Below are 14,160 nucleotides of genomic sequence, written 5' to 3'. Positions count from 1 at the left end.
GCAGCACTAAGCTGCAGCGCAGCTCCTGTGGCAGAGTACTGAGCTTTGACGCAGCTGCGGGGACCTCTGTGACTTTGTTACGATAAGAGTGGAATCCAGTCAAGGTTGCACATACTCCTACAGAGGAAATGCAAACACAGCACACTAATAAAGGATGTTATCTCCTGAAGCACCTCAAGGTAGTGCAACTATTTTAGTAGGAGGGAAATGTCCAGCAGTTGAACTGATAGACGTCAAATTTAGGGAAGGAAGCAACTGAGACATGCTGCAGCAGCAGTGTTTGTGTGTTAAAGTTGATGATGGTTATTTAACATGCATTCTTGCTTGGGAAAATAACCATAACTTTTCTGGCAAACAAAATTTAAATTTTTGAGAGAAAATTTAACAGATCAGAACATGAAGGAGATCTTGTAATCTAGACATGTTGTAAAGCCCAAAAATAGGAGAGCACTGCAATGAAAAGGAAAACTCTAAGAAATTAAAGTTGCCTTTATGCTGCCACACATCATATTTTTGTCCATTATGACAGCAGAAATAGTAATAGTAAATAAAGGGCTGCAGTTTATTTTAAGGTTTATATGTTTTGTTTGTGCATAATGTTTTTGGAGTAGCTTGGATTTAAAAAAAAAAGCCATATTCATATTTTAAAGCAATAATGCTGGTTTTGTGGTGAAATCTGTGATTCATGGTTTTGTACACTTGATGTTTAACTTTCGTAATTTTACAACACAGTTAAGACTAAATGATTGAGATGCTATGAATGCAAGCTAATGTTATCTTGTAAATTAGAAGTAGAAAAAGTTACATATTTCTTCCCATTTCATTGTCTTTCGTTGGCGGTCCACTTCTCTACTACAGATGGCCTTGTTTTTTATTTTCTGTTTGTATTTTTACTGTACAGCTTCAATTCAGCTGACGGACACAATACAGATTACGACACAAAGTAATTATAAAGTGAAGGGGAAATGATTTGTGGTTTTTCAAGTTGTTTTCTGTGTTAAGTTCTGAAAAGTGTGGTTTGTATTCAGCCCCCCTGACTCAGTGCTTTGCTGAACCACCTTCTGCTGCAGATACATTTGCATGTCTTTTGTAGAGACTGAATTTTTGGCCTGTTCTTCTTTGCAAAGTTCATCAAGCTCAGTCAAATTAGAATTGGTGTGTTTAAAATAACAATCTTCCTACGAATTCTGAATTAGAAATGGGTCTGGACTTTTACTGGCAAACGAGGTAGCCTACATTAGTGTAGTTAGCTTGTGGCAAACTGGAAACAGGCTCATCGAATTTAAAAAGGTAAAAATGGATGCCCTCTAATTTGTAATGAATTTTTTCTTTAAAATTATTAAAACACTGAAAATGATTGACTTGTGTTAATCCACACAGTTTTGTAACATCTAGTTGCAATGTTGCTCCTCGTATAGTTTACACAGTGGTTCCCATTCTTTGAAACATTCAGACTAGGGCTGCAACTATTGATTATTTTAGTAATCGATTATTCTGACGATATTTCGATTAAATGGATAAAGAAATTGGCACATTCCGCTGAGTAATTATTTAACCACTTCAGCCTTTTTAATATAGTAGATATACATTAAAAGATGTGAATAATAAAATAATAATGTTATGACAAAATAATAGTTATTTTTAAAATAAAAACATTTTGTTGCCTAAAATGCAATAACATAGCATTCCTTCGGCATATTTGTAGCAAGGGATTCATTTGCAGTTTAAAAAATTAATTCTGACATCAACATGTGAAAAGTTCAGCCCTTTCTGCTTTACTTAACATTAATACAGTGTAGTGCTGATCAGTTGGAACAACTGAATAAGTGCTTAATAGGAGATTTTTCTTGACAGAATTTGAACTTGATGAAACTAAAGCTTTGCTACCTAACTAGTTCTGTGTAGAATATATTTACAGACAGAAATATATATATTTTTTTTATCTTAATTTCAAAATGTGTATATTGTTGTACAGTTTTGGCTTAATTACTGCTATGAGGGTGTGGTTATTTCTGCAATGGGCTTTTTTTTATATCTGTTTACTCCAGTTAACGATTAATCGATTACTAAATTAGTTGACGATTATTTCAGTGATCGATTCGCCGCAATTAATCCGATTAATCGTTTCAACCTTAATTGGAGCTACCCACCATTCAGATAATCGGACGTGGTTTCTGCAATGCTGTTCTATAATCTAGAAATTGCTTTACTACAGTTCATTTAGATATTGGCGAGGGAAGATGGCTATGGCTGCCCTTTACTACTTTAACTCTATCACCAGCTAACTATGCGTCATTAACGCGACAAGATTTAAAACCTGGCGGTTTAACTTTCACCACGCCGCTAGGGTGATGCTGGGTGGGTGCAGCTTGAGCCAGGGGTGCCAGGGCCGTGTTTAGCCAACACCTGATCGTTTTCCCCACCTTGGGTGGAGACGGCTGCTCCGACTCTGTGAGTAACAATGTAGCGCAGCACAGGCTGCTCAGCATGCAGGTGCACAGTGTGAGTCCTTCGTCTGCTGAGACACCAGCACCAGTTTCACATGACACTAGCTGGTGGTTTTCGTTGCCATGGAGACATTTCCTTCTTCCTGCATCAGAGCCGGTTGGTAATCTGAGTCAAGGTTATTCTCCTCCTCCTCCCCTCCCTCGCACTGTTCTCCCGTACCGGGCCCAGAATACGGCACTATCAGATAAAGTGGCACACAGTGCTCCTCTCATCACACTGGTTGTTGGCGCAACACAGTCACACTGACGCTTCCTGTTTGCTGAGACTGTCGGTGAATTCGTAGCCGGTGTTAGCAAATTTTCCACAGTTTGAGACTCAGAGAACCGTTGCTTGGACGGTTGATCAAAAACTGGCGTTAAATTTTTGCATCTGTGAGTGGATTAGTGGATGATTTCTTTTTATACAGAGCTGCACAGTTGTTTTTTTCTGTTTTTACTACAATGTGTTTCATTGTCGCTTGTAATAGGAAAGTTTGACACAATTCATTTCCTGTATGAATCTGTTTGTCATTGACCAGTTACTTTTACTTTCTCACTTCAATAAGTGAAGTGAAAAGTATTCATATGCTTGCATAATTCAATGTATTTATTAGGATTTTGAGATATGTAGAGCATAACTATGAGCACTTTATACATGACAATTTTAAAGTACGGTTTTTCTGATACTTCTAAATGAAATCTTTTATCTAAATTGCCAGATGTGTGTAATTTGATCTCAGTATATACACAGTTGTTCTGTGAAGACCTCAGAGGTCTTGAAGGAACATTAGAGGACAAACAACATCTTGAAGACAAAGGAACACAACAGACAGCTCAAGGATAAAGTTGCGGAAAAATTCAAAAGTAGGTTTAGGCTATAAAATTATGTCCTAAACTTTAAATGTCTCAGGAGAACTGTTTGATCCTTCTTCTGAAAATAGTCCGGCACAAATCCAAATCTACCAGGGTTGGCCCAGAACCCCTAACATTCAGCCTCGAGCTACAATGGAGTGGTTTAATGTGACAGAATGGCCTAGTCAAAGTCTTGAGGATTCATAAATTCTTTTGGAAAGAAGAATGTGTAAAATTCCATTCTCGTTATGCAGGCCACACTTCTCAAGTTTTTAATTGTATGTCTGTTGATTATTCTGGCAATCCATTAACTGGGTAAAAAATTTGTACATGATTTTTTATTTAACCACTGAAGCCTTGTTGTTCAGTATTAGAAATACATTAAAAGATGCAGATAAACAAATAATTCAGTTCCTTTTGTAATGAGAAAGTAAACATTGTATTGCCTTAAAATGCAGTAACAGCATTCCTTTACCGAACACTTGATCATTTGTAGCAAAGGAGGCATCTGCAGCAAAATAATATATATATTTCTAACATGAACATGTGAAAAGCTCCGCTGTTTCTGCTGTTTCTGCTTGACTTAACTTTAATAGCATAGGACTAATCGCAATACTTGGATAACTAAAGGTGCTTAATTGGAGATTTTTCTTTACAAAATCTGAAACAGGTGAAGCTAAAAATATGCCACTAGAACAGTTCTGGGTTTTGAACATATTTTCAGATAAACATTTTATTAATCTCAAATACAATATATTTTATTATATTGTAGGGTAGCCCTACCTCTTGAATCCTTGAATATATTTTATGCACAGTTTTGGCTTTATTACGGCTCTGACTGTGTTGTTCTTTCAGCAAATAGCCTGCTTTTGAGTTTGTATACTCCAGTTAACGATTAATCGGTTACTGAATTAGTTGACTATGATTTCAACATTCGATTAATCAAGATTAATTATGATTAATCAAAATACACTACGGTTTGTGTGTGTGACAAAATGAAGGGTTAGGAATACTTTGGGAAGGCACTGAAACTGTAGATTTAGGGCAACATCTTCAATAATCATCAGCTTTTTAGATAAGCAACACTGATTCCATGTGAATGAAAGATTTCAGGTTAGCAAGGATTGCTGTAGCACTGAATGATTCCACTGGATGCATTTCTTTTGTCCTGCAGGCCAATGGGAAAGGTTCCCTCTGGTGTGTTGACCCTGAGTATCGTCCCAACCTAATCCAAGCTCTCAAGAAGCAGCACTTCCCAGCTGCACATGCCTTCTGCACGCCACCCGCCTCCCCACCCAGGTAAACTGCCATCAGCTGCTGCGTTACAGGAAACCGGTGTCATAAATCACAGAAGTGGCTCAAACAACCGCGTTTGTATCAGAGTGGGCCTTTTTGAATCTCTACTCCTCAGACTCGACATCTGAGCCTCAGTGTGTGTGTGTGTGTGTGTGTGTGTTGTTTGTGTGTTGCAGTGCCTCCTCACCTCCTCGCCATCTCTTTCTACAAGGCTGCTCATTCAAAGGTGAGGATGAACCCAACTTCATTCCTTTTTGTGGCGCTTTATCCGAAATGTTAAAATCAAATGACCATACATGTGTCCAGAGTTCAGCATGTGCTTGTGTTTGCATCGTCATGATTTTTGTCCAACATTCAGCATCTTATTTTATTTTTGCACTTCAGCTCTTGGTTTGGTGTTTTGCTTTGAGCTCATGGATGTCTCATGAACACCATAGCATTGTGAGCTCTCAATCGATGTCACCCCCGTTTCCACAGCCAGCCCCCCCCCACTTCTTTTTAGCTTCTTGGATTTGTAACCTTGACGACAAGCAGAGGTTTTGCTGGTGCTCAGTGTCGAGCACTCAGTCTCAGTGTAATCATTAATAATGCAGAAGTGAGCTATGAGGCTTTCAGACACGTTGTCAGGTCTGGAAAGATCAGATGCTCTCTTACTGTCGGTGGGTGTCGTTTTGTTTTTTGTGGGCTACTTGGGTTTTTCACCCGATTTCCACTGATGGGCTCTCCCTGCTCATTGTGTGAAATTCCTGAAGGATTCCTAGTCATCCCAGTCCTGGTAGAGTTGCCATTCTTCCATGCTTCCATGGCTTAGGATTGACCATCGTGCATGTTTTCTCCTCTTCCAGAGTCTGACATTGATGCTGCCACTGCCATGATGCTCTTAAACTCTGCCCCTGGGCACCACGTTGACCCATGTAAGAGAATCCACACTCATACTTTTTGGTTTTTGATCTCCTGCCTCTTTCATACCACCCTGTCATTGCTTTCTTTTTATGTTGCTTCTTTGGTCGGTTTATGTGCTTTTATATGTCTGTATCTGTTTAAACAAGTTTCTGGTTCTCACTCCGGGAATAACTGACAAATGTGACTTTCATAAGAAGAATATTTTGACGTTTAGTCTGCTTATAGAACCAGTCAGAAGCTGATCAGCACACATGATGTTCACTATTACAAACCAATGTTTATTTAAATATCGATCAGTGGTTTCCAGTCCTGGTCCTCATGATCAACTGTCCTTTCATTAGAGGTTTCCCTGCTTCCAATGAATGAATTACCTCCTCAACATTACACTAACAGCTTTGCAATTAAACATATAGTAATAATAATAATAATAATAATAATAATAATAATAATGCATTTTATTTGTCAGCGCCTTTCAAAACACCCAAGAACACTTTACAAAATAAAAACACAAATTAAACAGTAAAGAAATGGCTACAAAAGCACAAAACCACAAAGTAACTACACAGTTAAAGCGACAAGGCTAACTTGAACGGATGAGTTTTGAGTTGTGCTTTGAAGGTCAGAAGAGAATCAATATTACAGATATCAGGGGTAAGAGCGTTCCAGAGTTTGGGAGTAGAGTAAGAGAAGGTTCTTTTCCCCGTGGCGATGAGGCGGACAAGAGGCACACTGAGGTGGATGGAAGAGGAAGAACTAAGGGAACGTGGGTGAGTGGTGATGTGCAGAAGATCACACAGATAAGGAGGGGCAGGGTTGTGGATTGCCTTGAATGTAAACAACAGGATTTTAAATTGAATTCTGAATGAAACGGGAAGCCAGTAAAGTTGTTGCAAAATTGGAGCGACGTGGTGAAATGAAGCCGTTTTGGTAACGATGCGAGCAGCAGAGTTTCGAACCAGTTTTTATTTAAGTCAGGTGTGTGGAGGCAAAGAAACACCTAAAACATGGATGTTTAAATAACGTTTATATTTTCTGCACAGTTTTGACTTAATTACTAGCATACTGTTCCTTCAGCATCTGACCTTTTTCTGAGTCTGTTTATTCCAGCTAGCGATTAGTCGAGCACTAAATTAGTTGACGATCTTTTCAGTAATTGATTAGTCACGATTAATCCAATTAATGGTTTCCAACTTGGATTTTCCTCTTTGGATCAGGACAAACCTGACATCTGCTTTATACTCTGACCATAAATAACACAATCAGACCCGGCTGGGTTTGATTCCTGCTTTTCGTTTCTCCAGGATGCCACCATGAAGTGTATTCAGCATGTCACTTACTCCTCTGTTCAGGTAACTCCGATGGCCCGCTGGACCTCTCCCGACCCGACTCTGTCCTGGTGAGCAACGATCCGAAGCAGGACCATAACTACAGCAGCGCAGCCCTGCAGCGCTGCTCATCTCGCTCCTCCTCCTCCTCCCTCTCGTCCCTGGACGAAGGCGGCTGCGAGCGCAGCCAGTCTCGGCGCGCCGGCAGCGAGGGTTTCCACAGCGACGAGGACTCCGACCTCTGGGACGAGAGGGCCGTCCAGCAGACTTCTCGACGTCCGCCCGCCATCAAGTGGCCCATCAGCAAGCGACCCCGGCGCGAGGTCAAGCCGGAGCTGGACGAGGAGCTGAAAGAGGCGGCGGGGTCTTTGCTACACCTCGCCGGTATACGCAGCTGTACAGAGGGGTCCAAACGCACTGTCAAGAGCACAAAACTTAACAGGAAATGAAGTTCCCCTCGCCCCGATAAGACTCCGGACCCTGTGAATCCTGACCCCTGACCCCTGATCGTGTGTCCCAGTGTGCCTCCTTCTCCTCACCTGATCGTTCACTGGCCATTTTGAGCCTCTTTTGGTTGGGAGCGTCCTCGTCCAACTAACAAATGGCAATAGTATCGTTCACACAGGAGAACAAAGCCATATAGAGTAACTTCGGGGGGGTTGGGCGTTCGGGCTGTGGAGGACCATCGAGAAGACCCCTATCCAGAACGACCCGCCTGCTTTTTGTCAGATTTAGAAGACTGTGATTCAAGAATCTCTCTTTCAAAGACAAAAAACGGGGGGGGGGGTAAAAAAAAAAGCTGAAGGTTTTTATAACTCAAAGCGTTGCATGCTTCCTCCTCAAACTTGTATCCTCTTCCAAGTGAATCTATTTATGAAGCGAATGAGTGCATGTTTGTAACAGACAAAACCTAACCTCCTGGTGTTATCAGTTTCTCCTCTTTGTGCTAAATGATGACAAAAAAAACAACAAAAAACAAAAGTAATGCCACTATTTGGAAAGCAACCCTCGCTCTTTGAATCCTCTTAAAAACATGCAATAATGAATCCACAACCTTAACTTTTTCACTCTTCTTTTCCATGACGGCGTCTTTCTTTCAGCCAAGCGTGCAAGTTTAGCTTTTCATTTAAGAAAAGGAACAGAGGAGTATTACGATGTTGGTTTTTCGATCCGTTTACTGCACACAAACCGTGACTCCTTTTTTCAGGATGTGAAAATAGTATTTTTCTGCAACTGCCAAATTTAGTTGAGAACCTAGCAACAGTTCTTTGTGCTAATTATTATTACCGTGTGAACACATATTTGGTGAACATCTGACTGCCACGCAATGCCAGATTCTTTGGTTGTCGTCCACAGATTTTATTGTGGCATCCCTGATTTCAACCTGATCCTGAGATGATGGCTCTAAAACAGCCGAAATCCGAAAGAGTCCCAGCGTAAAACGATACGTGCTCCTTCTGAAACGCAGCGCCCCGATTCCCCTCCGTGGATTTTGCACCTCGTTTTTCTTCTGAGGCAAACGATAATTTGCAGTTTAGAGTTTCAGTTTCTGCTATGAGATCCATTGACGGGAGACCGTAAGCAACGGGAAGGCTGCGTGGAGAGAGCGAAACTTTAACTTTACAGTCACTCCCGAGTTACTAAAGAGCAGTGCTGACCTCAGGGGCTGTCTGGCAGGGAGTGTTTCGTCGTTGCTCTTCCCGCTAGAACAAAAAACGGAAGTGCACACTCTCTCTTTGCAAGCTTGTAAAGCCGGTGTCAGCTGATTGCACGCAGCTCTCAGAAGGGAAGTTGTTGTGTTGGAGCTTTTAGGTCGGCTGCAGACCCACGGGATTCACGTCTGCCTGGGCAGGAATGATGGTCATTACCCGAAAACTCGGATGTTCACAGGAAAAGTCGGTAAAGCGTACGTGGTTGCTGCCAAACTTTTTTTTTTTCTTGTGCCACTGACTTCAAACAAAAGGGGGGTTATGGTCACTTTACAGATGCCTCTTAATAAATTAGAAAATCATCAAAAAGTTTATTTTAAAATTTCAATTTCAAAAAGTGGAGCATGTTTATTGGTTAATTTCACACAGAGATGTTTGATGTTAGATGTTTGCTTTTGCTCAAATAATGAAAACCCAGAATTCAGTTTCTCAGAAAATTACATAAAACCAGTGAATAAATGATTATTTTCCTGCTCTAAAATCTTGCTGAGGTGTTAAGGAATCCCAGCAGTCGTCAGCTTGTCTTGGCTTCACGACTCTCCCACGCCTGTGCTACTTATGCACCGCTTTCTACCACAGTTTCTCCTTCCACTCAACTTTCCATTACCATTCTAAGAAGCTGCAGAACTCTGCGAATGGCCAGCATTTCTCACAGTGACCTTTTCCTGACTGTCTGCTGGACAGCTGTCAACTCAACAGTCGTTCCATGAATGTGTAACAAATTAATTATCTTTAATTATGAAATATTTACATATTCTGAGAAACTAAATTTTGGTGTTCATTAACTTAAACCATAATCTTCAAGATATAGATAGAAAAATAAGGTTTGAACATCACTCTGGGTCATAAAGCTGCATAACATGAATTCAGCTTTTTCAGTTGAATTATTGAAATAAATACACTTTTCAGTGATATTTTAACTTATTGAGATGTGTCTGTAATTCCCTCGCTGCCACAGTGTAGTCAAGTTTTTTGTGGTAATGTTAAGAATCTGGTAATCTCTCCAGTTGTTTGGTTGTGTTTTATTTTATTTTATTTTTTGTTTTGTTTTGTTTTATTTTGTTTTTTAATTTTATTTTATTTTATTTTATTTTTTTATTTTTTTTTTTTTTTTTGCCACTTTAGACTTGGAGCCATTAATTGAGGTAAAATCTGTGGTTCCCAGAACTAATACTTGCATACACTGGTCTTGTTTAGCTGTGAAAAAAAGAACAAATTATTTGTTCATTAGTCATCTCCTTATTTATAACTTTAATTTATGGGATATTCGAATGCATACTCTATCAAACACTGGTCATGTGAAAAAATGACTTAAGCACATTTCTTTTCTTTACTCTGTGAAGTCTGAGTATTTTTCCCTTGTTTATTTTACAGCAATACCCTTTTTTCTTGTTACAGTGATTACATATTTTGCCAATGTATAATGTCTTTTCAGCGGGTTTCTTTTCCTCAGTTTAACCATGACTGCCAGTTTTTTGTGTTTGTTATGCTTTTTTTTTATTAAGCTGAATAGAAGCAGTGAATTAATGTTGAACCTGGGAGTTTTATTTTATTTTATTTTATTTTTTTAGGTTGCCAAAACTGATGTACAGCAGGGGAGGTTGAATTAAAAGCCGACTTGTTCCCCTCGTGCTGTAGAAATTTTCTGATGTTGATTCAGTAACTTTCACAATCCTCTCATGAATGGTTTGTCTTTAACTTTTTGTCAAAAATTAAAGATTAGTGGTCAGAATCAGATTAGACTCTCAGAGGGAAAATGACTTTTATGAGGTCCTGGGAATGTTTGGGAATATCACTGCAAAAACAGGATCACCTCGGCTAAAGCCAACCAGGCAGCTGCTGTTTGGAGAAAGGCTAACATTCGATTATAACAACAATTTCTAAGTAATTATGGAAAGATATGTCGAGTAAAAATCTCGTGTGCTGTAGCGTTTGCAGTTGGTCTAAAAGCAACCTTTGCAAAGCTGCCAGATAAGTTTTCACTCAACTTAAATGATTGGTTGCTTCATTGCTCATCGGCTGTTATTGAATATTGATTGTGATTTTTTTTTATCATTATTATTTGTTGCAGTTCCTTTAGGTGTACTAATTCTTGCATTTGACAAAGCTGCCAACCCAGTATCAGTTCGTGTCTGTTGTCTGCCATGTCCATCGGACTGACACACCTTTTGTTTTTTTGTATGCTAACCTCTGTTGATAAAAATGTTTATAAGATTTATTTTCGCCAAAGATATGCAATTGCATTATATATGGTATTACAAAAATATTAATAAAATCCTGTTCTTGTTACGACTTGTTCCGGTTTCTCATATTTTACGTTATAAAAACCAGACAAGAAGCTTCGGTGTCTCTGTATTTTTTCTCAACAACAACAAAGTTCAATTTACTTTATTGAGATTTTATGTAATAGACTAACACAAATAATTAATTGTGAAGTAGAATATATATTTTTTTGTCAAATACCCAAACTGTGGTGTCAATATGTGTTTTAGTATGTTTTCTTGTTTTTTTGTTTGTTTGTTTGTTTTATTATATGTCTGCCAGTTTTGCACATATTGAAACTTGAATGTTTGGCAATCCTGCAAAATTCAGTCAATTTCTAAGTCTAGATTCTCAACTGTGTAAAAACTCTGGGACACTAAAACAATAATTCATTTTGATCTGAATCACTATTGTAGCTACACCGTAAGCATTGTTTTTTCACACTTTTAACAAGTTTAATTCCAGGATCAACTTATTTTTTTTGTTATACATCTTCCCATAAGCTGATCCCACATTCATTGTTCCCACTGAAGCATCATGATGCTGCTACCACCATGTTTTAAAGTGAGAAAGGTGTGGTCAGGATGATTTCCTCCACACACAGAATTTTGCAAACACTCCAGAAACTTCAATTTTATTATCAGAACTGAGCAGAGCAACTTTTCTGCATGTTTTTGTGTGTGTGTGTTTTCAATTCTAATAGTTTTTGTGCTGATATTCTTCCACCTCAACTGTGGATGTGCCCCAGCTCCATGTTGCAATATAGTTGCATGCCACACTTTTTAGTTTTTTTTCCCCTTTTCATTTCACAGTTCTGCACTTCTTGTGTCAATCCAACACACAAAATCCAGAGAGAATACAATGTTTGTTGTAACATATGAAAATGTTCAGATCAACTCTGCTACCTGTTTATAGCAACATCCTACTGCTGCTGGTTAGGATCAGCAGGTTGTTACTACTTTGGTTCATCTGCCAGGCATTTCCCGTCAGGTCCAGCAGTTCTGCTCTGTTTTGACTGCACAAGCTGCGCTCGGCGCTTCGAGTGGCAGCTCCACATCACTTTCCCTTTTTTCTTCTTCATGGGCGCACCAGGAACCCACCTCTACGTAAATTCCTGGGCCGAGCCGTACAAGTCTGACGGATGCAACATCAGATGTGCTAACGACACTCTCCTCTGTTAGTTAATTAGTCATGGAGGACTGCGGGATGAACACGGTGTGACCCTGAACAAGGGCTTGTCTGACTAGCCCCGGGCCCTCTGGCATGGCTCTATTGTTCAATAGAGTCCTGTGTGTCGACTGGAAGAGGGAGCGAGAAGAGGGGTGGGGGCTTCTCCCTACTGACTGCCTCAATTCAGCAGGAAATCAGAGCAGCAGCATCCCCCCCACTTTTCCCTCCCTCCCTCCTACACAGGCCCTAGCAACCACGCCACGCCGACAGTTGCCAGGCAACCAGACAATGCCGGAGCCACTGGCTGTGGTGTAAGAGAGAGTTTGTGTTTTGCATGTATACGTTCTAGCAAAGGATGGGAAAGGAAACAGTTATGCTACGTGATGAAAAATCTAAAGAGATTAGAGTGGATTAGGTCAAATTAATCGTGTAGGATTTGTGATGAGATGGATGCATTAGCAACATGTCATTTCACTTCTGGGCTAAATGAGGTCAGTGTGAAGTGAAATCACAGAGACTGTCCTTTACATGAAACAGATTCCTGGTCCTGGTTTTATTACAGCTGCTGGGGACATATATTACTGAAAGCCAGCAATAAATCAGGCTAATGGTCTTATTTTAAATGGTAATTTATTTTAAAAGTATTTTCGAATGACAAGAAGTATCTCTATTTATAAAACTTTAATGTTTTTTATATTTTAAAAAATGGGAAGAAAGTTAACTCCAAAAATATTTCATGTTACTATAAAATAATTAATTTGGAATCTTCTTCTGTTTATTTATAAAGCTGTTTGTGTTTTTAAAGCCACATGAAGGACTTTGCTCTTCCAATGAAAAATGGAACGAAAAGCTCAACATGCTCTCCCTTCGTTTCAGAGTAAATTAACAGTAATAAAGACTCAATTATTCATGTATATCACCAGCTGCTGTTCCCCGATTTTATAAATAAACAACTTCCCTTTAAATACCAAATAACATATTGCACCTTTAATCTGCATATTATTCAAACAAAAATATGCAGTTTACTTGCCACATTATCCTATTTAATGTCTATTTAACCTCACTGAGATTAAGCAACCAATTCAATAAATTGCAACAGAAGAGCAGTGGATCAAAATAACAAACATAGAGGGAATGTTCAGACTTCATACAGCTTCATACTCATTTAGAGTATGAAGCTGTACTGACTAGTTTTTCTCTACATTTTATTGCCCACATATGCGTAAAATAAAGCCATAAGAAGTTCCATCTGTGGCTTGGCAATAGCGATGCAGTATAGGCAGAGCAATGTGAAGGTGCTTTAGTGAGATTTTTTTGAATACATGCAAAGTGCTACGTGTGGCTACAAACCAGTGCTGTGCATCGGCCTGAACCCTAAAGTGAAACATAATAGAGGCAGCATCATGAAAACCTGTAAGAGGTTGCAAAACATCTGAGACTTGGTTTGAGGTTCAGCTTCCAGCAATAAGACCATCCATTATCTACCTGCTTATCCTTATTGGGTAGCAGGAGGAGATGGCACCTGTAGTCATTGGGCGAAAGGTGGGATGCACCCTTGGACTGTGAGGAAGCCGGGATACCTGGAGAGAACCCACACATGCAAATTCCATACAGAAAGTGACCAGGCTGGGATTCAAACCCAGAACCTTCTGGGAACATTCTGGGTTTGAATCCGTGCTACCAGCTCCATCACTGTGCAGCCTAACATAAACCCAGACCTATCAAATCCAATCTGTGTAATTTGATGCTCACAGATTCTCCCCATCTAATTTGCTTGAATCTGCTAGAGCTTTTTTTTTTTTTTTTTGCAAAAGACAATGGGACAATGTTAGTCTCCAAATGGCCCGGGATCAGGATTAAGCCTGCGCTGAGGACTGTAGCCTCTCTGTATGCACCTGCTCTATCACTGAGCTTTGGAATGCTCCTGTTTTTTTTTTATAGCCTAAAAACGAAACGCATGCGTTTTAACCTTTAATCCTTTCCGTTCACTTCTACTTTATGTTGGTTTACTACATAACAGTTCAATAAAATTCATTGCAATTTGTGGCGATAAAAGTTTCAGGAATAAGAATACCTTTGAGTTGTTCATTTGTTTATTCATTACTCCGAACGCCAGATGGCGCTCTGCTGATACCGGCCCACCAGTTCCATGCACTT

General features: G+C 39.6%; 1 protein-coding gene across 2 annotated transcripts in view; it reads left to right on the top strand.

Annotated features, from left to right (window-relative positions):
* foxn2a (forkhead box N2a) overlaps positions 1-10,860 on the top strand; it is a 31,369-nt gene extending 20,509 nt beyond the window's left edge. Inside the window, exons 3-6 of one of the 2 annotated variants that reach the window (XM_015048200.1) lie at positions 4,513-4,637; positions 4,811-4,860; positions 5,480-5,548; positions 6,887-10,860. In XM_015048200.1, coding sequence (XP_014903686.1) covers positions 4,513-4,637; positions 4,811-4,860; positions 5,480-5,548; positions 6,887-7,311 — 669 coding nt within the window. In that variant the 3' untranslated portion in view covers positions 7,312-10,860. The remainder of the gene's footprint in view (positions 1-4,512; positions 4,638-4,810; positions 4,861-5,479; positions 5,549-6,886) is intronic. The other variant, XM_015048201.1, reaches the window with a different exon arrangement.
* Positions 10,861-14,160: the final 3,300 nt, after the last annotated feature.

Source organism: Poecilia latipinna, unplaced genomic scaffold (assembly GCF_001443285.1).
Source record: "Poecilia latipinna isolate Pla-1442-1.1 unplaced genomic scaffold, P_latipinna-1.0 Scaffold866, whole genome shotgun sequence".
NCBI lineage: Eukaryota > Metazoa > Chordata > Actinopteri > Cyprinodontiformes > Poeciliidae > Poecilia > Poecilia latipinna.
This window is presented reverse-complemented; position numbering and strand designations above follow the sequence as displayed.